The 27,056-nt window shown below is 46.7% G+C and overlaps 3 protein-coding genes across 9 annotated transcripts in view; 1 reads left to right on the top strand and 2 right to left on the bottom strand.

Annotated features, from left to right (window-relative positions):
- TTLL5 (tubulin tyrosine ligase like 5) overlaps nt 1-12,608 on the bottom strand; it is a 130,541-nt gene extending 117,933 nt beyond the window's left edge. For all 3 annotated transcript variants that reach the window (XM_062577517.1, XM_062577514.1, XM_062577515.1), the window contains exons 1-9: nt 12,587-12,608; nt 12,143-12,317; nt 9,075-9,181; nt 7,314-7,396; nt 6,409-6,515; nt 5,666-5,796; nt 5,104-5,186; nt 3,023-3,092; nt 2,601-2,685 (exon numbers count right to left, since the gene is read on the bottom strand). In XM_062577517.1, the coding sequence (XP_062433501.1) occupies nt 2,601-2,685; nt 3,023-3,092; nt 5,104-5,186; nt 5,666-5,796; nt 6,409-6,515; nt 7,314-7,396; nt 9,075-9,181; nt 12,143-12,219 (743 nt within the window). In that variant the 5' untranslated portion in view covers nt 12,220-12,317; nt 12,587-12,608. The remainder of the gene's footprint in view (nt 1-2,600; nt 2,686-3,022; nt 3,093-5,103; nt 5,187-5,665; nt 5,797-6,408; nt 6,516-7,313; nt 7,397-9,074; nt 9,182-12,142; nt 12,318-12,586) is intronic.
- A 382-nt stretch (nt 12,609-12,990) lies between these two features.
- Nucleotides 12,991-23,960, top strand: ERG28 (ergosterol biosynthesis 28 homolog). 5 transcript variants are annotated; one of them, XM_062576302.1, is made up of 5 exons: nt 12,991-13,169; nt 13,254-13,344; nt 13,812-13,930; nt 14,076-14,174; nt 23,870-23,960. In XM_062576302.1, the coding sequence occupies exons 1-4, from the start codon at nt 13,037-13,039 to the stop codon at nt 14,153-14,155; spliced, it is 423 nt and encodes a 140-aa protein (XP_062432286.1). In that variant the 5' UTR covers nt 12,991-13,036; the 3' UTR covers nt 14,156-14,174; nt 23,870-23,960. The 5 variants fall into 5 exon arrangements, with proteins under 5 accessions (XP_062432286.1, XP_062432287.1, XP_062432289.1 ...); XM_062576303.1 differs by lacking the exon at nt 23,870-23,960 and adding an exon at nt 21,170-22,517; XM_062576305.1 differs by lacking the exon at nt 23,870-23,960 and adding an exon at nt 20,943-21,159.
- Nucleotides 15,123-27,056, bottom strand: part of FLVCR2 (FLVCR choline and putative heme transporter 2) — a 37,550-nt gene continuing 25,616 nt past the window's right edge. Inside the window, exons 6-10 of the mRNA XM_062576300.1 lie at nt 25,262-25,372; nt 24,534-24,639; nt 23,952-24,063; nt 23,486-23,541; nt 15,123-16,595 (exon numbers count right to left, since the gene is read on the bottom strand). Of these exons, the coding sequence (XP_062432284.1) occupies nt 16,539-16,595; nt 23,486-23,541; nt 23,952-24,063; nt 24,534-24,639; nt 25,262-25,372 (442 nt within the window). The 3' untranslated portion in view covers nt 15,123-16,538. The remainder of the gene's footprint in view (nt 16,596-23,485; nt 23,542-23,951; nt 24,064-24,533; nt 24,640-25,261; nt 25,373-27,056) is intronic.

The raw sequence follows: 27,056 nt of genomic DNA on the forward strand, positions 1-27,056 counted from the left end.
CCTAAATCTGATAACTGAGTCAAAGAAAATCGGCTGTACAAAAATCTCCCCAAAATAAAGAGCCATTTCACCATGAACTCTCTCTCACCATGCATTACGTCTGCACCTAGAGAGAGACACACACACAGACAGAGAGATGAGGAGAAGTTCAAAACTGACAGCTTAAGCCATTCCTGGCCCCATTTCCTCTTCAGGTGCATTTGAAATGCAAGTCAGACGTGTTATTCTCTTACATGGATCCTCTTCCCAAAAAATAGCATAATCCACTCACTCAGTTGTCCAGAAGAGCAGCCTTCGGACTTCCACCTGTTTGTGTTCACGCAACAGTTTGCTGAGTACGGTAAATCACCTTTAAAAGCATTTCCTAAGGTCAGTTTGCAATTAGGATTGTAGCTTATTAACACTGATCCTCATATCTAGACTAGAATTTAAAAGCTATGTCAATAAATATATTCTAAATCACAAACTCTAGAAGTCACAAATAAATAAAACTGCATAGACTTAACATATGATTAGATGACTGAGTTCAGGCAAGCCTGGAAAAAACTAGTCAAGTCTGTTTCTCATTCTAGAGTATATGCCTTAAGCCAATCCGAAGCTATAGCTTTGATGCAAAGATTCCAGCTGAAGTTCTGCAGGTTGCAAATTGCAGATGACCATTCTAGATGATAGTTGTCCTTTCTGGTATTGAGTTACTAAATATTTCCCAGTTTATCAGATGTAAGGCAGAATGCTTTGTCTATCTCTATTTTTAAATGCATTAGAAAAATGTTAGCCACTAGAAATTTTAATTAAATGAACAGGGTTTTAATTCACCCAGTGCTGCACATAAAGCACAGCACTTAGGCACAGCTTCAGTCTTGTTTCAAGCCTGAAGGAAAAAGCAAAAACAGATCTCCAAATACCCCTAAACACATCCTCCAAATGAAATCAATTAGCAGTATTCCTTCTGGAGGTAGACAGGACCCAAAACAGGCAAATGGAAGTTTGATGCAGGCAAAACCACAAATGGAGTATTGTAAGGAAACACAAAAGTAGAGCGCATTTACTGATTCCATTCTTAGTAATTCTCTAGAAGTCTGCTACCTGCCTTTGCTAACCTAAGGCTCTGTCCTCATAAAATACAGTTTCTTCACAGAGGGAAGAGAGGGGGGGGAAGGGGTAGGCAGCTACAAAGAAACCTTCTCAGCATCAGCCCCTCCTAAGTTCCACTCAAAACTCTTCTGGGGGATAAAGAAATAAGCTGGTATTTATGGTCAACATCTTCCTCAAAAATTGCATTGAATAGACAACTTCAGCCAGGCAAACAAAACAGTTATTCAGGACTTCTAACACAGATCAAGCAGCAACACCTGAAGGCTCTGTTACTCACCTCAGGATAGACACCCTTCAGATCTCCTCCACCGCTGTCAAAGGAAATTTTTTCTACTCTCTTTCATATGAAAAGTGAAACACAGGTAACACTGGCTTGGATCCCTAATTCCTTTCTTCTCCTCAGCACTGAGGCCTCAAATTCCACTCTAGATCACGTCATGACAATTCTAGCTAATGCCAACAGAAACCAGGCCTAAGGACGTATCTAGTGAAACATCAGGTCACAAACGCGTGCAATATTAAGCCCCAACATTTTCAAGAAAATTATTACATCTAATGGCTTCTTGATAGCACTCCTTTTCTGGTAGAGGTCACCAACTTGACTGAAACAGTCAAGCTCTTCCTCTGTTTGGAATACTCAAAGCGTAACACCAGAGGGGAACTACACAAGGGAAGTCTCCCTCAGCCTTTAACAGCACACAGTTAAATGGAAGGACAAAGAGATAAACACAAAGCCAAAAAACAGTAGCTCCAGGATCCTTCCCTCTCTCCCAAATGTCTGAACTCACAAATCCAGGGCACGTGAAAAACCCAAATCGCTAAAATCAAAGACCACTAGTGCCATCTGGAGGCCACAAAGCAGAGCACCTCTCCCAAATTTTCTGTCATCTCTGCTCACACCCGAGAGCACTGTTCTCCAAAGAGGGCTGGCCAGCCCTCGCTACACAAATATACTAACTCTAGAGCCACCGAAGAAGGGAAAAGTTGAAGGGTCATTAAGGATATTGACCGTATAAATTCATACCTACCATTTGAAAACATTCAGTCACAACACTTGCCACAAGCCTTTAGCTGTGCTGGAAGGTACAGCTGAAGTTACTCAGTAAGGAGTCAAGCCCAGTAACAGAACTACAGTCACTCTCCAGAGTTAGGACCATCCTTTGACAAGAGATAACAGCTCAGTTATTCCCTCTACACCATTCCACATTTGTACACTAAGACCAGTATAGCTGACTACCACAGAGCAGCATGAAGACCTCTAGGGCTATGGTTAGTCTCCGTATACTAGCTACCTCTCACAAAGAGCTACAAGATGGGATGCAATTGGAAGGGAAGGATAACTATTTACTGCATCCATTATTGATTTTGGTGTCTTGGGTATATAGATTACATTTTTCAAGCAAGTGGACACCAAATGCTCTGGACTAGATTCCATTAGTTTAAACTATAATCAAAAGACACACAAGACTCTTCAGGAGTTTAGGATAGGAAGAAATTTCCCCTACCTGGCTAATCCTTCCTCATAGAGATAAATGACCAGTGGATCATAGGATGTAACCAGAACATACAGGCGCACATCAAATTTGAAATCTGAAATAGAGTTGTCAAGAGTCAGTGGTTGTAAATATGTTTCAGACATCATATCCAGTTGAGGGGAGAAAAATAAAGAAAAAAAGAAACAGCAGACCTTAAGGGCAGTAGGAGAAGTAAACAAACCTGTTGCTGACATAGAATGCCAGAAGCTTTCCCAGGTGAAAAGCTTCCTGATTTTAAGGAATTTTCTAGTCATGTTTTCATGCTACTAGAGGAAGACTGACCACTCAAATAATTAACTAAGTTCTTGCAAAGGCTGTAGAGATCCCATGTCCTAAAAACCAGAGTGAGAGAGAGAGAGAGAGAGAGAGAAGAAATTCCTCAGCACACTCACCATCTATGAGCAGGGGGTTGCTGATGTAACGAGAAACCAGGATGTTTTCTTCCAGGACAATCTGGCTTGGCTATAGGAGACAGAGAATCCAAGAGTGAGAAAAGCAAGTTTACAAAGAGTAACAAGATAGCTAGATCAAAGCTACCATCTTTCTAGCCTTTCTCTTCTAAAGCCATTCTACCCGACAACTGTGTCTGATGAAAAAAAAACCACTGGTCAATGACAACATAATTAAGATAACCAGAAGCCCAAGGAACGATTACATTTCCAGAAAAAAATGTCCACTGAATCTGCTCCTTAAAGTGGAATGCAGATATAATAGCCACAGAGCAATACTGCAAAATAAGCAAGAGAAAGAAAATCTGAGAAGCAACTGTTAGTCTGCTTGCTGCTCCAGTGTTTAACTAGACATATGGAGGAGGGTTTTATTAGAAGACATTCGAAGGAGTACATAACTACAGCAGGCGAGAAAGTCACGAGTGAAGATGACTCCTCAACTTATGATCTTTACAGCTAGAGCTAGTGCTGGTATACAACCATTCCCCCTACCTAAGTAAATACCTTCTAGTGAGGTTCAGCCAACAGCAGGGGTAACTATACCAGAAAGTATCTACCTCCGGAGCTCCAAATAGGAAGCTCGTGACAAATGCACATCTCAAAGTCATGGGACCTCTTTAAACAGCTTTTACTTTTTGTTGTATATAAGTCTCTCCTTGTAACCAGTTTCAATCCCTCATATTTGCAAAACAGTTCTTTGACTCTAGTTTGCAAAGGAGCCAAAAGAGGCATCATCCTGCCTTTATTTAATTTGTCTTTCAGCCATATCACCAGTGGCATAAGCAGGAATCCTAGGCCGCATATAGGATGCATATATACAACATGATTGAACAAACTCAACTTCCACTAGTATGTCACACAAAACTGACAGCCTGTTTAACTGGGAGAATTTTAATTCTTGAACTCTTTTGCAATGAGATCCTGTAAGATGCTCTCTTCACAGAAACATACTGAAGAAAATGAAATGTTTGAGCAAAGCTATCTGAAATATTTCTAAAGAGATATGCACAAAGGGAGACTGGTCCCAGAAAGGTCTTTTCCCCAGTTCATGGCCAACTGCCTACACTTAAGCCTGAGCTCGTTCCTCTCTTTCAAGCAAAGAAAGAGCTGAGTGCAGCTCTGGAAATACTTACCTCATACACTTGGCGAATTGCTCCCTTATTTTATGGGAAAGGATCCAGGTAGAGAACGGATGAGGCAGCATGACCCCTTCAGTGCAGGGGAGGCTAAAGTGGTTTGAGTGAGTGAAACTAAAATGACCCCCTAGTCAGTTCTGAAGCTGAGAATATTTACTGGAATCCCCTCATGTGTTCTGGCTCCTGCCCAAATGTATTTGTTACCTACGACAACCTAACTCCATGCAAAGTCTAAAAAAAGAGGGAAAAAAACAACACTAACCAGCAAATTAATTTCAAAGAGTCATCCTCATTACACCTCTGTAAAGGCACACTAGTGTGCAGATAATAAAACTCTATAGGATTGATATATGTCTTCCTGTGTCACATGTGACTTCATTTTAAATGCTCTTATTTCCAGGGGGCTGCAGTGAGACTGTTTGGGTTGCACAAGAAAAAATGACCAGAGAGTTCTCCCTTTCCCTCCTCAACAAGAGTAACAGAAAACACATTTAAAAATAAAAAATAAATAAAAATAATAAAAAAAAATGTACAACTTTCTGGGAATCTTCCCAAGGCCAGCCTACCATCAGTCACAAGAGAACATGAAGATGCACAGCTTCCAAAACTGTCTCAGGGAACATGAACTGGTTCCTTAGAAGCCAAGACTTGAAAGGAGTATATGTTGCAAAACAAGCACAGTAAATACAGAAATAGCTTGGTTCTTGGTTATGCAGTATAGAACAGGGCAGGCTTGGACATTTGCTCAGGAATGCTAAGGTATCAATCTGCTGCTGAAGTCCAGAGCAGTGCCAACATCTGGTTAGATGTTCTGTGCCACTTGTCTGGCAGCTGGCATGGTTTTGCAGACTGTATTACTCTAGAGCAGTCATTTTGCCAAACACTTACATTGTTGATCAGGTAGACACCTCGACCCCTGGAGGAGGCCACAGGCTTCACTATCCATGGGCCCCTGTCTTTAGAATATGTATCTGGTAAAAGAAAACAGCACAAATGTGAAACATCTTCCATTTTACTTATTTACAGAGCAGCAAGAATGTTGCCTACGTTAAAAGCTTTAGATAATTCCAGGAAAAGATTACAATCTCTGCTTTTTAATGTCCTTTTTTTCACTACTTGAGACTCACTGTAATTATTATGAGTCCTCCCTCAAGTCTCTTCTGCTGCACTGACAGATTCTTTTCTTTGTCCTACATTTTCTTTTGGCATTTCTCTTCAGTAGATGTTAATCAGGGTATTACGAAGCAGAGAACTTATGCAGGCAAGGAGTATACAGCAGAGCAGAAATGATATAAAGAAATGATGTAAGTCTCTTCCACTGTACTTTCAATTTCCTCCTATTCTGTTGCTTTAACCACTGGCACAAACAACAAGCTGAAATATTAAAAGCAATCCCCCCCTACACAGAGTTGTTTTGCTTTAGGCTGGGCATCATTAGCCAGTCACTTACTGCAGAACTCCTGGTACTCTGCTGGGAGGATAAAGGTCTGAGGTAAGATGTGGAACGTCTTGAATCCATGAGTCTGCTGCATACGACTGACATTTTTGTACAGTCTATCTTTTCTTGTCAGTTCATATGACCTGAAGTCCCCAAAAAAGAAACTGTGTCTATTTTTTTCCATGAAAAATACATTCCAGAAACCCACTGTTCTAGTTACCGAAGTACCTGTAACCCTGCTAGATGTCTCAAACCTAACCTGCAAAAACCACTTTTTTGTTTCACTATCCCTCTGCTCTAAGGCCCTATTAATATCCATCTTCATCAACAGTGCCTCTTGCTATTCCTACAAGGTTCCTATGGATATCTGAAAACAGACTGAAGCACAGCAAAAGTGTGTTATAACAGTGTTTGTAAACTTTAGCAGGTGACAGATGACTATCTCCGTAAGTAACAACACAGAGGTCTCAGATGCTTCACTTACACACCCAAGTAAAACACAAATATCTAGTATTTCAGCTAGGGACAAGCACTTCCACTCACGTGCCATCTTCCCCGAATCCCCCAAGACTGTTTTGAATGAAGACAGCACATGGTACATGCCCACTGCTTGGTGACTTTAAAGAATCACGCACACTTCTCTCTCTCTCTCCTCCCTCCCCCCCCCCTTATTTTTTTTAATAAGGGCTATCTACATTCAGATTTCTGCAAATCATGACAAAAACATTCAGCAAAACATGACATCCTGGCCTTACCTAGGGAAATGATTGACTTTCTGAATATCTGTAAGGGAACGCAGCAAATAGGGCTTCAAGTGTGATCCTGTCCACATGAGATTATAATCACTGCTATTGGGGTGCACCTGGAAAAATAAAACAAAACCAGAGAACTAATGAGAAGCACCACTGCTTTTCCTACAGATTGTGCCTTTACATCTACAGGTGTAGAGCAGGTGTAGGTGCAAACCAATTCTCATTTAAGAGAATCTCTTCTATCTCTTTCTAATATTAGCTCAATTACAGCCAGACTCCTGTCCTAAGCAACTGTATAGAGCTGCTGAGAAATAAGCATGTCATATTTTCTCATAGATACAGCTTGTGGATTTGCTCTTTTCATAGACTGTCCAAATCCAATTTATAAAGCATTCCAGATTTCTTCTAGAAACCTGGGAGATTGATTCCTTGAGTTTTGCCTTATTCAGAAGGCTTTCTGTCATAAACATAGATTTGTTAAACTGTCATTAGCTACAGATGGGATGTTGTTTAGAGCAAAATATATGCTAAAAGAGAAACATAAGACACTACAACAATGTTTCTAAGAGTTCACCCTAGCTGAGATGAAAATCCTTCAGAACTTCCCAAGGGTGGAGTTGAAGCTCTAAAGGCAAGATGAGAAACCATAACCTTTACTTTGATAGCTCTTTGCCCCAACTTTACAGACTTTAGTCTAAAACGTACTCTTTTAAAAGACCAAAATCATGATGAAGTATTCCCTGTCCAACTAGCAGAATATGTGAAAACTCAGAGGGTCTGCCAGAACTTCCTGATTCTAATGCTGCAGCATAAACAAATAAATGAACAAACAAAAAAAAAGATATTCAACCAAGCACATACGTGTTGGCTTGCCAACCTGTTAGTACTCTGAAGTTTGTTGCACTCACCTCATGAAATCCATGGGCAGTCAGAATGCTTCGGACCAGGCGACTGTCTGTTCTCACAATCTTATAGGATAAGTGATAACGTTCTGTTAAGAAAGCAAGGCAAGAGACACAACATTAGAGCCTGCACCCAGAAAAACAAAGTTATGCTTTGTTATACTACCAAAGAAGAGAACAGCACCACAATGCTCAGCACAGTATAACTGGACTTCATCCAGTGGAGTGCCCTGACAGTAATAGCATATAACAAGGCAAAGGGTGACAGAAAATGCCTAACCATCTCTGGGGGCATTAACTCATGACAGCATCACACTGACTTACACCAATCTTCAGATATCAGATTTCTGCTTCACTGAAATCTATGGAGTTATAATAAAACACACGACACCATAACAAATGTCTACTTTTTTTTTAATATCTCTTCATAACCTGCTTTATAACAGCCTAAACATAACCCCAGTTCTTTCTTTTCAATTCAAGATTGGTATTCCTAGCCAAGAGCAATCACGTCATATGCCCCTCATTAACATGACTAGTTAAAATGAGCACTTTTTAGACCTTGAAAGCCCAGAATAAAACACTACCATTTCTTTGTTCTCATCACATTCACCTGTACCAGTTTTCAAACAAATACCGGGGGGAGGGGGGGGGGTGGAAAATAGGAAAGTAAACAGGACAACTATTAAGTGGGGAGAAAAAAAAATCACTATCCACGTATAAAGTCGTGCAATCAAAAGAGGTAAGCACCACTGGAGGCATAAGAAATTAAAACTTGGGAGAGAGTAGCAAGATAAGAGCTCTGCTGTCATACAAAAGGATCGGTTAATCAAAAAAACAGTTCAGAGAAGATAGAAGCAAAAATCGTGAAGCTAGAATACAAAATCACTTGAAAAAGGCACTTCATTAACTGATTCAGACTAGGAAGAGAGATAAAAATCAGATGAGAACTCAGGAAAATGTTCTACCAATAAAAATGAGTCTCTGAGGAAAAGCACGAGAAGTATCATCATCTGGGACCAGACAAAGCCCTACCAGAAATTTAAGAAGTTGCACAATCCAGGAATGAACTAGTTAAACCACTTTATCTTCATTGCTTTTTCTCGGGAAAGAAATAGAAAATTAACACACTTCAGTTAGGACATAAGTTAGAATTACCATCAGCTTCTGCCACCATTCAAGTTCATTTCTAACTCAGGTCAAAAGCATCAGAAGTGTACACACACACAAACCATCTTCTCCACCCCTTACCCAAATGAGCCGCAAGCATTTCTGCTTGATTAAGCTATTAGAAATGAGAGCACCAGTTACCTAAGAAAGGGAGAAGCAAGAGAAGAAACAAGGTGTCAGCATCTTCACAAAAAGCAGCTGAGCGGATTTTAGCTTTTCCCCAACTCAGCACAACCAGAATGAGCTCCCAGCTGTGTACACCCATACGCACTAGCTCTCACAATCTGGAATGACCGTTTACAGATCTGCCTTAGTTACGGGCTCTCCTTTATCTGATGCTAGACAGCTTTGGTCTCCTGATCCCAATGCTGCCATAGCAGCAACACCTTTGCTTATGCACTTACTCTGAGTTGTGAGGCTGTTAGGTACAGAAATTTGTTATTAAAGCTTATTACTGTTTTTAGCACTGTGGGGCTGCCTGGTATTTTTCCTCATGAAACCCTCCAGAAACTCACTGGAGCGATTGATTTTAAGTTCTCTGCTACAGATTTGCACCTCATACCCTCAGACCAAGACTTGGCACATGGCTGCACTCACCTCCAATTAGACGGAGGTAGCTGTCATTGGTGAGAATGGCTTCAGCATGAAACACCAAGATGGGGATCCGCCTGCAGCCTCCAGTCCATTTGATGCATGGATGATCCCTGCAGTGGCAAGACAGTTAGCATAACCAGCAACTGAGCCTCGCGCACACACACAGCAGTTACTCACAATGACAATGCAGCAATTCCCCTACTTGTCCACGCTTGCCTATCTAACCTGTAGGCAGGATACACAGTGAAATGCAGGCTAGGCACTTTGGTACTGAGCTATTCAGGGAACTTCTCAGAGCTTCCTGTTTTTGCATTGGTCTCACCATTTTAAGTTGTATTTTTGTTTAATTTGTATTGATTTTATTGACTATAATTTGAGAAAAAATCCAATGAATTGGATTGGAACAGGTACTGTTCTCCGGATTCATTGCCTACAGGAAAACAAGATCTGCATTTCAGGATAGATCACAATTACCTGTATCCACATTCCCAGACCCTACAATGCAGATCCAATTCTAACTCAAGAACTGCAGATCAGAGCCTGCTGCCTAGTGGTAAGCCTGAACTCTGAAGTGAGCAAAGGGGCACTCATGCAGAGACTGTCAGACTAAAATGTACTTGGCTCAGCACAGAGGATGAATTTGTGCATTCTTCTTTTTAATTCATGCCAAATGCAGTGGGACACAAGCCCAGAATTCAACAGTGATGTCCCTAGTTAGCCACTTATGGTGGCTCTGAGTTCCAAGATACAGTGATCCATGTTGTCCAAAATAACAAGGCTACACTGCATATTGAAAACTATCACCTCCTCAGATAGATAAAACAAGGACACACCAAAAAATAAAAAATAAAAGCAATTATATAAAGCCCTGAGATGACAGAAAGCAAACCTGTCAAACTGCCTAAGCAAATAAAACTCAGGCTGCTTATTACTCACCACTCAAGGAAACGGAATTAACAAAAACTAAAGACAATGGGGTGGAGAGGCACATCTGTATCTATAAGGACAAGAAAAGACTGGCACAGAAGTACACAGAAACATTTGTTCATAAAGTAGCAACACCGTTGTCCGGCAAAGAGTTGGAGAAACTACAGAAGGTAATTCCAAAGACTTCCCGATTTTCTAACATATTCACTTGATGACGCTGAAGCAATAGGTCTGAGCAGGCAAGGCTGCAACAGATACAGGCTAGTTTGCTAAGCCTGTATTACTAAACTGTGATTCAATAAGTCTGTAGACAAATACATTTAAAATCCCAACTGCAGTCCCAGCACAAGCACTGTGGTCTGTTTGCAGGTATCAGGTAGAGGGCGATGGAAGCACTCACCACTGGTATCTACAGAGGAACATTCAAATTATAAAATGGACTATATGTAGCAGGAGGGGATAAACAGCCTGCTAACCTTCAATCTCACTTCAGAGCCACTCCAAAATGGTAATCAAGCGATACAACATAATTCCCCTGGATAGAGATCTACATGAAGAAATCATCAGAATGACTGTTTCCTTCCCTCTAAAATCAGAAGGGCAAAAATAAAAAAACAAATATGGAAAATAAGTGCCCAAGGCACCCTTTAGGCAAAAACAAATCAAACAAGCAATCTCCCCCCCAAAAAAAAAAATGAAAAGAAAACCCTCAGATTCCAGGGCAGTTCCTTAAACTCGGAGCAGCAACCTCACAAAGATCCCTTGTCCAGACCCTGTGACTTGCAGCCCAAACAAGATCTGTTCCCTGCAATCTCAACGAGTTCTGAACTGTGCTGTAACTCTTCCAGTTGCTGAGATTAGACACTGCATCAGTTTGAACGGCTGTGCCAACCCAATATTCAAAGATCACACTTTTGACCACAGAAAAATACTCAAAAAAAAAAAAGTGCATTAGTTCGCCTGCTTATCTGGTAGCGTGACTGTACAGGGAGAGGTACCGACGTACTCACAGTCCTACACTAACAACACAGGTACAGAGATAAGGTCCCAGCATCAGGTCAGGATTGCACAAGTAACCTGTGTGGAATCTTAGTTCTCTTAACCAAGCTGTTATCCACTATCCCCCATACAAATCAACTTCACAGCACTCCCATCTGATCCTACCACCTTCAGAAATCAACCATTTGGGTGTAATGAGTTGTTCAGCCCAGAAGTGCCCCAAGAAGATTCCAGCACTTACAGTGCAGGCCAGAGCCTTACATAAGTGAGAAATGAGCTGAGGCAACAGGAGGGGAGTTTACATTAAGCCTGCCCTGAGGATTTACAGTAAGGCTAGACAATCCTTCAGGTGACTGTCAGTCATAGCATGACCCTCGGTCCCTTGGTACAGACACACAGCTACAACGACATTCTGGCTGAAGGCAGCTCTGGGCCTATACGTCCATCAGATCCTGGCCAGCGTGAACCAGCAACTTGGTATGAAGCAACAGATAAGTTGAACCTCTAAAGAGCCTGAAGCACTGCTGTTGGCATCTGGGCACTCCGTCCCAGGAATCAGCCAGAGGAGAACAAACAGGCCATATCAAGCAGGTTCTGCTGAAACAGAAAAGGGATTCCACTCTGGGAAAAAGAAAGAGAATGAGTCCATCAGAAGCAAGGACAGAAGAAAACACCAAACTAAGAGGAGATAAACGTACACTAGCAACTAATAACTACTGCAGAGCTCTCATAAGACTGTTTTTTTTAAAGGGGGCATAAAACATTACACGAGGCCACTGTTGAGTAAAGCACATTTCTCCTCTCCACAGCCAAAGTAAAAGAATAAAACAATCTCCTTTATTTTCTTAAGCGTTATTAGGAAAGCATCCAACTGCAGAACAGAACAGCAGGAGATACAAGAAACTAAGGGTTTCAGAGTAGCCAGGAGCTGTATCCTCAGTTCCGAGGAATATGGTGGTCTACAGAAGTCTATGGAGGCTACAAAGGCGGGGAGCCTGCCTACAGGCCTGCGGCCCCTGCCACCACCCTCTCTTCAAAGCAAGCAGGACAACTGTCCTTTCAGATTAGTACAAATCCTGCAGGAAGCGACGGGAGACAGAAACTGTTGGGGGGGGGGTGTTTCGTTTTGTTTTTCTCCTACTTACTCCAGCCCCTCTTCAACCTCCCCCTCCTCCGAAGATGAGCAGGTCTCCTCCAGATCCCGAGCCATCCCAACCGGCATTTCCTCCGGGAGCTCTCATGCAGCCCAGTCCCGCGGCCTCAGAGATCCTTCCCGGCGGGCTCCAGGGAGCTGGCAAGAGCCGCCACCTGCGACAGGGACTGCAAGGGCGAGCGCCCGGTGAGCGGGACAGCCCGAGGGACCAGGCAGCCGACGTCCCCGCGGCCGCCGCCGCCTCGAGCCACCGCCTGCGCGCCGGGAGGCGGGGGGGGGGCGGTGCCCGCTGCCCGCTGCCCGCTGCCCGCTGCCCGCCGCCCGCCGCCGCCGCGAGGGCGCTTTGCGGCGGGCCCGGCCCGGCCCGGCCCGGCCGGGGGGGGGGGGGGGGGGGGCAGGGGCCCGGCCGCGCCGCGGCCGCTCGCGCCGCCCGTACCTGCTCCCTCATGGCCCCGGCGGCGCGGCGGGGCGCGGCGGGGCCGGGCCGGGCCGGGGGCGGGCGGACGCGGCGGCCCGGCAGCCGCAGCCCCTCCCGCCGCTTCCCCGTTACTACAACAACCGACGGGTAACGGCGCCGCCCCGCCCGCGCCCCCACTGCGCAGGCGCAGCGCGCAGGCGCCGGGCGGGGCGGGGCGGCGCAGCGCAACGCGCAGGCGCGGCGGCCGGCGCCCGGGGCGGGGCCACGCGGAGGGGCGGGGCCGCCGCCCGCCCGGCGAGGGATTCGATTGGAAGCGGCGGCCCGCGTGGCGCGTGAGCCGAGCTGCGCGGCCGCCCGCAGCCAATCGGAGCGCGGGGCGGGGCCGGGGGCGGGGCACCCCCCCCGCCCCCCGCCCCCCGCGCCGTGGCCGCGGCAGCCGCCCGCCCGCCCGCCGCGCCGCCGGGGAGGATGAGCCGGTTCCTGAGCGTGCTGCGCAGCTGGCTCCTGGTGGTGTCCGTCATCGCCGCCGGGAACACCCTGCAGAGCTTCCGCGACCACGGCTTCCTCTCCGAGAAGCTCTACACGGGCGCGCCGGGGCTCGGTAAGGCCCGCGGGCGCCGCGCAGGGCCCCGCGGCCGCGCCGCCGCCGCCGCCGCGCCTCACGCTCTGCCCGCTTCGCCCGCAGTGAACGGCCTCCAGGCTCGCACCTTCGGCGTCTGGACGCTGCTGTCGTCGGTGATCCGCTGCCTCTGCGCCGTGGACATCCGCAACAGGACGTGCGTAGGGCGGCGGGCGGCGGGAGCGGCCCTGAGCCCCCCGCGGGGCGCAGGGCCGCTCGCTCGGAGCTGCGCCACGGCTGCTGCCTCCGCGGAGGGTTTGGTGCCGCGGGGCTCCCGGAGGGCGGCAGAGCCCGGGCGGGGGGCGCTCCGGGTGCTGCAGCCTGGGGGCGGCCGGCGCTGCCCTCCTGCCCGCGCGCACCCCGAGCCCGAGCCCTGCCCCTGCGCTGCCCTCTCACGCCGCGCTCGGTCCGGGTGGCGGCCCGCAGAGCACCGCTGACCGGCCGAGCGGCCTCTGACAGGGAGCTGGATGTCGCCCCGGGCGCCTCTGTAAGGGGTGTCTGAAAAGCGCCGAGGAGCGCCTCTTGTGAGGGGGCAGAAGTCAGGCCCACTTCTTTTCTGCTCCGCCACGCCTGTGCCCCTGCTATGGGCTGTAGGATAACGTGTTCCTTTCTGTTCCCCAACAGCCTGTATTACATTACACTCTTCACCTTCTTCATGGCCCTCGTTCACTTCCTCTCTGAAGTCTTTATTTACCACACTGCAGCCTTGACGATTGGCGTCATGGCACCCCTCATGGTAGCAAGTAAGTAGAGCTACGCATTCCCCCAAAACTTGCCATGGAGTCATGAGCTGAGGGCTGGGGAGATGATGGTAGGAGGGGAAAGGTGGGAATGTCTCATCTCCTTTCCAGCATTTTTTGCACAGCTCATTCTGCACCTCTCTCACAGGTTTCTCCATCCTGGGGATGTTGATTGGGCTGCAGTACCTGGAGGTAGAAGCACAGTCACAAAACAAGAAGAAAAACTGAAGCTGAATGCCTTGTGTAGGTCAGTGTCGTCTCCTGTCTTCACTGCCAGACTCCCACTAACGCTTGACTGCAGCTTCACCAGAGCTCCTGTCCTACCGGCAGATCGCTGTTGGACTCTTTGTCAATCATTCATTACCATACGTTTTTCCTTGTCCAAGGAACATTTGAACTGACCAATGTCAAATGTCAAGTCCTAAGGGAGTGTGTGTCAGAGCTTGCTGGGGCATTTGGTGAGAGTGTCTTCCCTGAGGATAACAGGGAACGTCTCAAGCGTGCCCCCTGCGGTAAAGCCTTCTCTCCTGGTGCGCACGTGGGGGTGGTGTAGAGTGACCCAGAGTCCACTGAACACTTCTGCCGGGAAAGAGAGCATGTGCTGCCCCTGGCACTGTTGCATAACTTGCATGTGTGTGTTTCTCAGGGGCCATTTCTAATAAATGACAGAAAACTGCATGGCACCATGTCTGTCTTTTTGCTACACAACAGTGGGGAGAGCGTATACAAGTTGGGGGGAGGCATTTTCTGCTTCATGTTGAAACAAATCAATCATCTCTCCTCAGAGCAAACCCACCTTTCCCTGACTCCCTCCCACAAAGTGCCAGGTCTAACAGCTCACATCACACAAGCAAGAGAGTATGGTAGATCCCAATTCCCCAGCTTATTAGTGACAGCAAACTGCATGCATGTGTGAGCAGGGTCTGAGCTACCTTTGCAGATGCCTGTGACTATCAGATAAGAGGGAAAAGTAGGAACAGGCTGCAGCAACCTAGATGAAATAATATTCAAAGCAGATGGACAGGGCACAGAAGGTAGGAAGACACCAGCAGGATCTGCTGGCTGGGAAGCCTGTCAAATGAGGAAGAAGGCGGGGGGGAAGAGGGGGAAAGAACACAACAGTAGCATTGGGCAAAAAAAAATCATTCCCTTCTCTAAAACATTTCAGGATTAGAAAAACCCACATGCAGCCTGTTTAAACTATTTAATATGAGAAAGTTACATGTTTCACTCATACACTTGAAAAAAAATCTTTATTTAAAAAACATTTTAAGGCCCACCCCAGTGTTCTATCCCAAACTATCAAATATGGAAATTTAATTGTTTTAAATATCAGAAGTGTAATTTTACAAGAAAGGTTTTGTTAAAAATGGTATGTCCAAGAAAGCTATTTTCATCTACTTCAACATTTATTTTTTCAAAATTATTTGTGCACAATTGCATTATTTAAAGAGTATAAGGACACTTAATGTCTCCACTAGGGCAGTGACTGAAAAGGAAGGAGAAGGGATATAAAGTATTACTGTGATCAGGAAATAACAGCATACAGCAGGGAAGTGTCTGCAAGACACAGATGCTGGTAAGAGGGCTATTTTTCCTGTTGCCTGTCATAACATGGGAGGCTTTCACACTGGAGCAAATCTTCATTCCCGCCTGACCCAACCACCTCACTGTGGTACTGCAAAGCAATGCAATCCTGGTTGGCTATCCCAATATAGGGCTTCACAAAAGATTTTATGTGGTATTAAAACACGCCAAAAGGTACTTTATCATTAGTGGTCCTTAGCCCCAGGGAGCTGTGGTTTGACTCTTGCTGCTAGTGCGGTGCACTGGGCAGATTCAGGCTGTGGATTCAACATAAACCCCGGAGCTAGACCTTGCCTCTAGGCAGCATGAGAGCTGGAGTCCACCCAGGATGCATACTGTTTTCTCTCAATTACTCCTAATAGATAGGAACATCAGGGCAACCTAAATGAATTCTAAATAGAGGTTTATCCACATAGTGTTGCAACAGGGATGGCCATATACAGAAACTGGAGCTAGAAGCAGCAGATACACTGCTTTGCCCTGGCTGGAGATGTGTTGAGGCGCTACCGTCACCTCTGCTACGTGGAGAGCATCACAGGCACTGAGGCAGAGCAATCAATTCTTCACAGACAGATCACAACTCTTTGAAGGTTGCTCACAAAGCAAGCAGGGTCCAGCTTCTGCATTTAATATTACAGCTTCTCTGTGAGAGGAAACACAGGCCAGGTACAGGGCATCATCTTGCCTGCATGTGCTCAGAGCTAATCTGCAAATGCAGCCTTGCTTTTCTGAGCACATATGCTTCTTGCAAGCACAGACGAGTTGGTGAGGGGGGGAAAGGGTGGCTTTCCACAAGTTTTGCTTCAAGCAGTAAGGTCTCCAAAAGAGCAAGATGCAGAGGTGTAACTGAAGAGAGCAACTTTCTTCTTGTTTTGCTCTTTCCCACACTTTGCAAGGGGTTCACTGGGCTCCTGCCCTGAGGCTGCCCACTGCCATACTGCAGCCATGACAGGAGAATGGCTTAGGTGGCAAAGGTGGGAATGGGGAGGAGAGTGCATTTCCCAGCTCTGTGACCCCTCCCTTTTCACAGCTTTGTTTCTTCAAGGACTATGGAATCAGTACAGGCTTCAGGCATCGCTTTCTGCAAGTCAAAGAAAAGGAACGTAGTTAAGGCCCTGGATGGCCAGACCTGGGCTTCAGAGAGAACAGCTGGCCAGAGGATGGCTCATCCATGGCTTTCTGATAGTGTGCAAAAATCCTCGAAACAGAATCACCACCCTTAGGAGAGCTGAAGCCAAGAGTGCATCTGGCTCCCTCTTCCCTCTCTAGATCATTCTAGCACCCAGCCAAGGTGCTCTGGCACAGCAGGCAAAGCAATGATCCCACTTCCCTTAGGCTACTTGCTGTAGCCTTCAAGCCTTAGTTTACACACAGAAGCACAGGGGCTGTACAGGCCCAGGTAACACCCCCACAGCCAGCTCACTGGAGACATATCACTGCTGGGAGATAATCCTCCAAGTGGTAAAGCTGCAGGGGCAGTTCTCAGGGAACGGCAAGAAAGTGCGAACCAACCCTTCATGCCACGGGGAAGGACAGCATCTGTGCAAGCACCAGAGGAACGTGCATGATGTACACCCTCCAAATTTTCAGCTCAGGAACTAATTCCTCTCTGTCCTTAGCCTGGCATATCTAGGGCCCTCCTTAACACCCAAACAAGTTGCTGATACAGCTCACCTTCAAGTCTTCCCCTCTCCCCGTTCAGAGCTGACACCCTGTTCCCTACTCTTCCTTATCCCCAGTCGGGGCTTACAGCTGGGATAATTCCACACCCAAGGTGGTATAAACAAGGCCTTCAAGGTTCAGTACTTCCATGCCCAAAAGCCATAAGGAATGAAAGGCAAACATATGTGAGGCTTTTTCTGCATAAATCCTACAAAAGAATTAGCCTAATTACCAGAACCCTTCTACCTCCTACAACTTCCTCCCTTAAGGTGGGGCTGCAGAGGCATTTCCCAGAAGAAAAGCAACAAGGACCCAATTTGCTGCCCAGTTAACACAATGCCACCCTGACCCTGGGGCAGAATGAAATGCTACAGCACAGCAATCCCAGTCCAGCCTTTTCGTACAGCCGGGTCACCTCCTTTGCTGAGCCTTTCAAGGGTGGTCCATGATTAGACCTGACACTCCAGCTTCCCCATGGGAATTCAGATGCCTCTCTTCAAGTGCTAACTCTTCACATAGGGTGAGACACCCTAGTTGTCACTGATTGAAAAGGCAACATGCAGTCTCTTAAGGGCAAGTGTGGAGTCTCCCATAGCCTACGCTCTGTGTTAACTCACTGCGAGGCAAGACTGACATCCAAAGCAGGAGACAGAAGTGCATGGGAGAGACTCACATGCCCAAATCAAAGTCCAGGCAGCATGAAAGCAAGAGATACAAACCAGCTTCTCTGAGTAGCTTCTTACACAAACTGCAGCTGAAAAGGTTTTAGAGGTCAGCAGCAAAATCCCAAAGCAGAAGACTGAGATCAGGAGAGCTTCAGAGAAATGCCTGGAGGCAAAAGCCAGGAAATGCAAAGAAAAAGCTCCTGTCAGCAATGGGAAGGGGGGAAAACGAGGGTTGCATGAATTGGCGCTAGAGGTACGAGTAACAGAAAAGCTTCATTTAGGCTCTGTAAACTCCATCAGAACGCATCCCCAAAGCATGCTGGCAATTTTGAACAAGCCTCCAGAGTCTCAACCCCACTTCATTGTCCTCAGCTCTAGAGCTACAGGAACATAGGTTTGTAGGTGAAGCCCAGCGGGCTCGCTGATCTATCTTGGGAAAGAAAGGCTGCACTCACAGGCGAGGGCATGGAGATGGCCTGCCCATGGGTTTGGGACAGGAGGAGGAGACGGCTGCTTGCCCCACAATAAACACAGAAGGCTAGCAAGGAGACCTTGGGAATCAGGAGATGGAGTCTACTAAGCAAAACTGAAGTAGTTCTTTCATTGGCTACTGCCAGATCTACTTCCACTAAAGCTGGAGCACGCTACAGCTTGCAAAAGACTCCAGTAAGCTAGAGAGGTTGGGTAATTGCCCTAATGCCCTAGACTGCTTCTGAGTCACACTGTCCTTGGAATGAAAAGGCAACATGCTTTGGCGTATTCCACTGCGATCCATCAGATACATCTTTGTATCCAAACAAGCAGAAAAACATCAAAACATGAAAGTTATGACTCAGAATCAGGGCTAAGTCCTCCAGGGCATGGTTTGAGAACACAGCAGAACTGCAGACCTGCTTTAAACAAATCCAGAAGCACAGCCATGCTGAAGGAGGAGACTGACCATCCAAACCCGTCTGCACCCATTAGTGCTCAGCACTGCTGGTACAGTAACCCTCCAGACAAAAGTTTAATTTCATTGCAATGTAAAAACTGTCTGCTATCAAGCATAGTCTCTTGACACTAAAAAACGTTAAATTTATACCACCATAAGAAAGTGCTATAAGGTAATTAGAAGTCCTCTGAACACACGTTAATCAAGGTTGCAAGTTTCAGAGAAGCCTAAACCAAGCCCAGCTTGAACAAAGAGAGTCTTGCTGTCTCGGAATTCTGCACATGCAAACTCTACAGAATACTTTTTTATTTCTTAGAAAATCCATGTAAGCCTAAGCAATATTTGTCTGGAAATAGTTTTAAGATTTTTCATGAAAAATTCACTCCCAAGTCAAAGCAAAGCATGGAAAACTTCATAAGTAAAGATGCTTATTTCAAAATGCAAACTAACAATAAAGGAAGGTTTGCATGGATGCTGGAAACCAGGAGCAGATGAGTACAGGTTGTACACAGTATATAGCAGCAAATAATATATAGCATGAATCAACTGACACTGCTGGTAAACCTTAAGGCAGAATGCTGGATGGTTTCAGATGCACTTAAAACAAACGCAACCCACAAAAAGCTAGTATTATTTAAAAAAGGGCATTTGATCCAAGTGTTCTGAGGTACAGAACCTGACTGATAAGCTGTGAACGGATTGTTGGAACCATTACAGCTTTATTAGAGGACAAGGTATTCGTAGTGCCATTAGGCTAATCTAGCTCCCGCTACATGTTTAATTGCAACATCTGTTTAATTATAACTTTAAGCAGAGAAGGGCATTGATAAAATACAAACTGCCTGTGGACACAAGGCAGGTCCTGCGGGAAAAATGGAAAATACCCTGCAGTCTGAACACAGTCACCAAGAGCTCTGAAAGGTGGCTGCTTAGAGGCTGCCATTGCTGGACAGAGTCAAGGCTGGCAAATGCTGACTTTGGCACTGAGGTTACGGCTTTCATTCCTCTTCTCCCTAGACAGCCAAGAGTTCAGCCTGATGCTAGTCTTTCCATTTCATCACCAGGAGCCATTATTGGGTGAAAATGGAAGAATTTCCACTGTGAGAACTGGCAAATGTGTTTTTCCCCCTGTGGGGAAAAACACTGGAAAACCAGACTGTTCCACAGTCTTACTCTGTCCCAAAGCTATTCAATAGTTGAACATAGAGTTAAAAATTTTCCTACCAGATCCATTTCTGGACCAGAAAGAAGCATAACTTGCTACACCCATACTCTGGGTAATGGTCCCCCAGAAGGAACAATCACCCAACTGCCTAACTCTGCCATGGGTCTCCACTGAGTCAATTCACCACCATCAACAGGACTGTGCAGTCCATGGTGCAGCACTTCAGCAGGAAGGATGAGACCTGTGCACCTCTACAACTCTGCATTCTCCAGATCAAACGTGATTGAGTGTCAGTCTTCTTGCAGCAGGCACAGAGCTGCATACCCAACCCTCACAGTGTCTATTTTGCAGTTGAGATATCAATGATAACACTGGCAGTTGTACCAAACTAAGTCCTATACCACTTACAATGAAGGCAGTGACATAAGGTTCAGCCACCACACAAGTCCCAGTATATCCCAACAGGTTTGCCCAGTTTGTGCAACTACAGTTCCTCTGTTTCTGGTACCCAAACAACCCAGCACACCTACCCCTGCTAAAACTGCCACAGCCTGCAGCAGGGAGAAAGCTTCAGCAGTGCTCAGTCTAGAGTCACATCTTCCCTGCCCACCTACTGCTCCATATATACCAAAGCATGGCAGCTTTGCATTCCTGGCAGCACGCACTCCAATCTCAGCAGGATTAGGCTGTCCTTTCCAACAGACCCTCTCTGCCTTTGCCTGTTAGTCTTGTTTGCTGTAGCCCCTAAGTGATGCACGTTTGATGTACACCACAAAAAGCAGAGGGCAGAGTGGTTAACGTGACAGAGCAGCAAGCTAGGGCAAAAGGGCAGTGAGCAGTAAAGTATTACACATTAAGAAACATCTGAGAAATAACCAAGAGACATTGAGAATTACAGGTCAGCAAGTACAGAGTTTTATAATATTCAGGCATCCTTATGCCAAAAGGCACCAATCCAATGACTCTAGTGTTGCTAGAGGCTTTTAAACTTCCTTCATGTAATAGGCATGCACCGTAGCTGTCAAAGCCAGCTCTTCTACAGACCTCCACCATCACTTCCAGCTAAGAGTCTGGACTGCAGAAGTAACATCAGTGAAAGCCTGCACTTCATCTCCCCAACAGCCTACTGACAGTCCAGCTCTCCATCTGGTGCTCATCCATTAAGTTTGCATCAGATGGGGGCATCTTCAGTGTTCTTAAGAGCTGTCTCATTTTTCCTTTCCCCATCTCAGACCCATACCTCAGAAGGCCAAAAAACTCCCAGAACTCTGCAGCCAGCCATTGCTGTTGCCCCAGAAGTGCCATTGGCTTGGTGCCTGGGCCACCTGCGAGTGTTCAGACAAGCAGATTAGTGATTCTCCTACCTTTGTGCATGAGCTAGTGAGCAGGAATGGAAACTGATGGGTTAGAGTTACAAGCTACAGTCCATAATCCATGCTCTGACTGCTGCCTTGGAGTACTCTGCAACAACAGCCACAAGTCACGATCCCAAAGAAGATGGAGGCAAGTAGGGAAGGAAGTCAAGAGGGAAAAAAAGAAGAACAAGCAAAGGACATACTAGTTAAAAATCACTCAAGTAGGGCAGCCTGCCCTTCAGCAAAACTCCAGAACACAACGCGGTCAAAGCTCCCCAGAAAGGCAGCACACAATGCCTAAGCCCAGCTGACTGCTCCTCTGATTGAGGCAGAACACCAAATTCAGCCTAACTTCAGTCAGTGGAGGACAGAGGTCTGTAGATCTATCTTGAGAAATCACTCAGGTTAGCTCTGCCACCTGGAGGCCACACTGGGACTGGGAGAGGGGGAGCTGCCAGCGGAGTTTCTGCCTGCCTGCCTGCGACTCTACCTCACACAGGTCCCTTAGGTTCTCACCATAGTCATTTCTGGAGGACTTTAGGGTTACAGAAATGGTACCTGTAGATACTTTGCTCTGGTCTCAATGCCTTCTCTGGCATCCAGAAGCAAGCCCTTACAATGGTATTTTAGGCTAATAAAAAATGGTTTAAGCACAACCTTCCAAATCACCTGATGAGGGAAGTGTCTGACAAAGGGAAGGGACCTCACTACTACTTGGCATCATGTTTGCTGCCAAATGACCTTGAAATTTCCTCCTCCTTCCACAAATGTGTTTGGAATAACTTGCAGTGCCTCCAGCACCTCATTACCCTGCTGCTCAGTGTTTGCAGACAATAGCCTGGCCTCACAATTCATCCTCTGCTTTTGGCTTCATCACTGTTTAGCTAAGGATGCAGGCATATTATCACAACAAACTGCTCCTTACCCCACCCCATCTTAGCTAAGTTTATTCTAGTTAACTTCTCTACAGGAAAGTTCCGGTAGTATAATAAATAAATAAATACAGAAACAGGAATTCTGAATTACAATGGTGGGGGAACCCCTTTGCTCAAACTAGCTAAACTGGACAGTCCTTTTCTTCCCATCTGGCCTAGAATTATACATGCAAGAACCTCCCCGGGCAACATCAGTTCCTTCTACTTATCCTACTCTGTGCATTTGTACTAAGACAGTTCTGTCAAAATATGTAAAAATAAAAAAGGTGTATGCACTTTGTAATTGAGAAGTCCACCTTCTTGAGCAACCAGTCAGAGTAGGCTGCTTCCTGGACCTTCTGGTCTCTTTCCAGATCACAGAAGTTAAATTATCTGGAGGAAGGCAGCACTGTCTTCTGAAAAGAGCTGACTCGAGCTAGCATGGAATGCATATGCAGTGAGCATATGTACTTTGCTAGTCATGGTTGCTGATGGCTTCAGGAACATTGAGTGGACATCCTGGGGAAGGAGTCCAGAGCAGTGAGGAAACAATGCCAAAGCAAGCACCAGTTCCTTCCCTTTCTGCATAGAGGGAGCTTCTGAGGTTATCCACTGTGGTTAGTTCACTGGAGGCCTTCTCCCACCTGCAAACAGCTGTATTTACTGCATGGTACATCCCAGACTCTGGTATTAAACATGAACTTGCAGCCTTGTCTACAGCACTGTGCAAAGGGTGGAGAGGCAGGCTGCCCAAGCCCTCATTTGGGCTCTCTCACCTAGTTTCCTCCAGTCCTAGAGCCTGAACACCACTTTGCAGCTAAGGACAGGGAGTAAGAGAACAACCTACTTCCACAGGGGGGCTGTAAGAATGATCACCCAGCTCAAAACAAGTGCAAAGCATTTAAGGGCTCAGTGGTTATCAGGGGAAAGAGGTGAGCACAGCACTGACCCATACCTGTCTCTAGCCAGTAAGAACACATGCAAAGCCCTGTACACTCCCTGAGGGCCAAAACCTCAGGCACACTCAGTGAGACAGTAATCACAAGAAATCACAAGACTCCAATAGCTAGTGGAGCTGGGATTACAGCAACCTGTCTGAAAATGCCAGCAAGGAGCTTCCCCACAGGCAAAAAGTGGGATGAGAAGTGGTGAGATAACAGAATCACAACTACACTTGCAACTTAGAAAGGGTCATCCCCATTCCTAGAAAGGAGAGGTGTCGGGTGCCACTGTAAGCTAACAGCAGAAGTGGAAAAGGGATCAAAGGGGATTTACTCACTGCCTGTTCACTTTCCAAATTCGCCTGCTGTCTTCGGAGATCAGCCTTAATGAATACTGAGAGACAGAGGGAGGAAGAGAGATGTAAAGGCAATTAAGTCACTGTTCAGAGCCCAAATCATTTTCTACAAGACCCAAAAGGGCAGCAGAGGCCCTAGAGGAGACAAGGAACATAATAGGGTCAACAGGGGAAGCTACTCTCCCGACTGAGGAGAGCATTTCTGAAATATGCAGGACAGAGGCTCCTTATCTTAGCAGGTGGTAGACTCATCTTTGAGACCTCTGCCAGCAGCTGGGCAGGGAGCCTTGGATCTCTTCTTTTAACGCAGACCAGCTGCATAAAGAATCATAGCAGCATTGCTACACATTCTGCTATTTCCTGCAGGCACCACTACACACAGGAGCCCTTCAGCCCACATACCCAAGTGGAAAAGTCACAGTAGAGAAACACTGGGAAGTCTGCTTACCTGTCATGATGGTTCCCAGGAACAGGAAAGAACAAAGAAAGAGGTTTCCTGCCTTTGTCCCAAAGTGATCCATGATCTTTCCTTGGCTGATGGTGAAAGCAATACCAAAGATCTACAAAACAACAAAAGCAGCGTCAAGTTGTATTGCTATTATAAAGCAGCCTGAACAACTTCCCAGCTCTACCAAGGTATCAGAGCACACAGGTCAGCCAAGCTGTTGGTCTACCTAGGCTAAAGCTTGGTTACAAACACTTCCTTACACCTCCTTACAGCTGATGGGAAGACAAGTGAACCTGATTCATCTCTCACTGGAGGACAGGCAGGTGCTAGCTTGTTAGGAGCAGTGACGGAAAAGGCACGGGTGATCAGTACCCTGACAGATTTTTCCTAAGCAGAAGCAGAATGGGTGCCACTATAGGAACATCACTAGGCTTTTGAAAAGCCAAGTCCTAAGATGCTTAGATCTGAGGTACACGACAATAATCATGGACAAGAATGGGGGTCAGGAGTGGGAACTGTGACTTGATCTTTCTGCCTAAAGAGAGGTTCTGGAAGGTAAGGAAAGGGAAACAGTACACCTACCTGTGCTGAGACATTAAGGAGCCCTGATGATGTTCCTTCCGATTCTGGATATGTTAACTCTGCAGCAAACTCAAAACCCAGGGGAAGGTACCCTGTCATGAATAACCTGTAAAGAAAAACACAGAAAGGAAGCCTCATCAGCTGCTGGAAGGATGACTGAAGAGGCACAGGGCAGCCATATCCCTGTTACAGTGCCTCACTGACTGCACAGGATGTGTCTCCTAGCATTGCTGCAGCCCACAGCTGTCTGACTTCCCCATCCGGGCACTCCTACTCTCAAACAGTTGTGCCCAGAGCCTCGGGGCACAGAACCAGGCCAGCACTGAGCTGCCACTTGCCATGAGAACGAGGCACTGAAGGCAGCACCTCCCCGGGCAACTGTGAAGGACATCAATCCCCAACACAGCCAATTAGCCACCCAGACCCATGTGGTTTTCATTCCTCCCTGCTAGGATCTGTGGCATCCCAGTCCCACTTGTTTCTCAAATCCTTTCATTTGATTGCCTGAAGCATTTAAGGCAACTACAGTTGAGCAAGGCTACGCTTATGTCCCTGACTAATCAAACACATACAAGAGATGCAGAGAACACATAATTTTATCTTTATCCCAAGCAAGAGCCATGGACAGACCAAAACCCTCCCCGCTCTCTCCTGGGCCACGATTCCTGCCTCCTCCTCATCTCCCAGCAGACAATATGCAGCACAAAGCAGACCGCACATGAACTTACCCCAGCACGCCTGCAGTCACAAAGACCACCCAGAGGAGACCTAGACTCAGAGTGAAGGTGTAGACAACCATTCCCACCAGAGACATGATATAAACCACTAGCGTTGTTTGTCTGCAAGGCAAAGCACAATCCAGGGTTTATTTAGTGCAGTCCTCCTATTCCTTTTGTCCACAGCTCTCAGTACAGCTTGCAGCACACAGGAACAAGGAAGTTGCACAGCCCTCTAGCATCCTTATCAGACAGAGGAACTGCACTGACACAGAGCACAGAAAGGCCTGGACACAAAGCAGTGCAGCAGGAGATGCAAGAAGAGATGTGGATGCTCCTGTCTCCCTGCCTCTCAGGGGCATTCTGCTCACCCTGTGGGGTCAGAAGTGACATTGCACCTATAAGGAGGCCCCTATGAGGCAGCCAAGAAGCTCAGATCCTACCATGGGCTGACTGCTCCCTGGCTATGTATCGTCTCTCTCTTGTGAGTGGACAGAAAATAAGCCAGATGAAGAGTTCATTAACTTTAATGACTGTTCCTCCTGGCTAGGGTTCCTGGGCACCCTCTGCATTATAACCAGTTAAACACACTTATAAGTAAGTAGGGGCTGAAGTGGTTGAACACTCACAAGCAGGAAAGCAAAGGGAAGAGGGGACAGTGCAGTCACAGAACGGGAATACTGGGTGAAGAGGGGAACCGTGGCAGTCCTACAATGCACGGGTCAGCTGAGAGGGGCTGCACAGCCCCTCCAAGATTTGGAGGGAGCACATACAGAGGACAGACCCTCAGTGCCAGAGAGGACACCATCAGGTCAAAAGAACTCTGAAATACTGAGAAAAAGCAAGGATGCTGTTTGATGGACCTGTATTTTTCGACGATATCCAAAACAAGTGACACTGCCACTACTTCCTATGTTTAAGCTGCCCGCTTAGTGGAGAGGCGATCTAAAACGCAGGGTGCCCTCACAGCTCAGACCCACGAGCCACGGGGTGCCTGGTAGGATTAGTACTACCGTCAGCAGCAACTGAGCCGTGAGCTCTCCGCTGTGCGTGGGGGAGCAGACGAGCCCCTGCACCAGGAAGCACCCCAGGGAAGGCCCGGGGAACAGCCAGGCTGCAGCTCGGCTCCGCCGAGGAGCGCTGCTGGACTCGGCGCTGCGAGACAGCCGCAGCAGCCCACACCACCTTTACCGAAGCGACGGCAGTCGCCACCCCTGAGTGTATAACCAGGGACTCCTTCCCACATCCGAAGGGAACACGGCCCGTTCCAGGACAGAAGGTGGCGAGCAGCACATACTTGGGGAGGGAGGGAGGAAAGGTAAATCCTGTAACTGCCTGAAATTCCAACAGGATCTCGAAAGCAGAACAGCTACCGGACTTGAAAAAGACTCACTTTTTTATTTTGAGAGGAGCCTTCAAGGAACCAGTTATAGGTATATTCACAAGCTACTTGTTGCACTTCTTACAGTCTTAATCCATTAAAGAATGTGCTGGCATCAGTATATACAATTCTACTAAAGAAACAGAAAAATTTTACATCTGACTATCTTCACATTTAATTTTTGTTTTAGTATAAATACTAATTGTCAGAAATCCAGCCTCAAGTTGGTAACAGGCAACCAGTATTGTATTTGCAATAATTTTTTTCCAGTATACTGAATTACCATAGGCAGTATAAGCCTCTCTCTATTCCGTACCGGTTCCTCAGATGTCTCCCCCGAGTTCTCATTCCTCCCATCCCCTGGCACAGAACAGCTCTGGAGGAAAAGAGCTGACTGGGGAAGAAACTCAAGGTTCTCCTCTCCAG

Source organism: Rhea pennata, chromosome 5, assembly GCF_028389875.1.
Source record: "Rhea pennata isolate bPtePen1 chromosome 5, bPtePen1.pri, whole genome shotgun sequence".
NCBI lineage: Eukaryota > Metazoa > Chordata > Aves > Rheiformes > Rheidae > Rhea > Rhea pennata.

What these genes read in the sequence shown, in the direction of transcription:
- ERG28 (XM_062576302.1), top strand. Translation starts at nt 13,037, where the DNA reads ATGAGCCGGTTCCTGAGCGTGCTGCGCAGCTGGCTCCTGGTGGTGTCC. An exon ending in CACGGGCGCGCCGGGGCTCG is followed by an intron (nt 13,170 to 13,253) that starts GTAAGGCCCGCG and finishes CTTCGCCCGCAG; the next exon opens with TGAACGGCCTCCAGGCTCGC. An exon ending in GGCACCCCTCATGGTAGCAA is followed by an intron (nt 13,931 to 14,075) that starts GTAAGTAGAGCT and finishes CCTCTCTCACAG; the next exon opens with GTTTCTCCATCCTGGGGATG.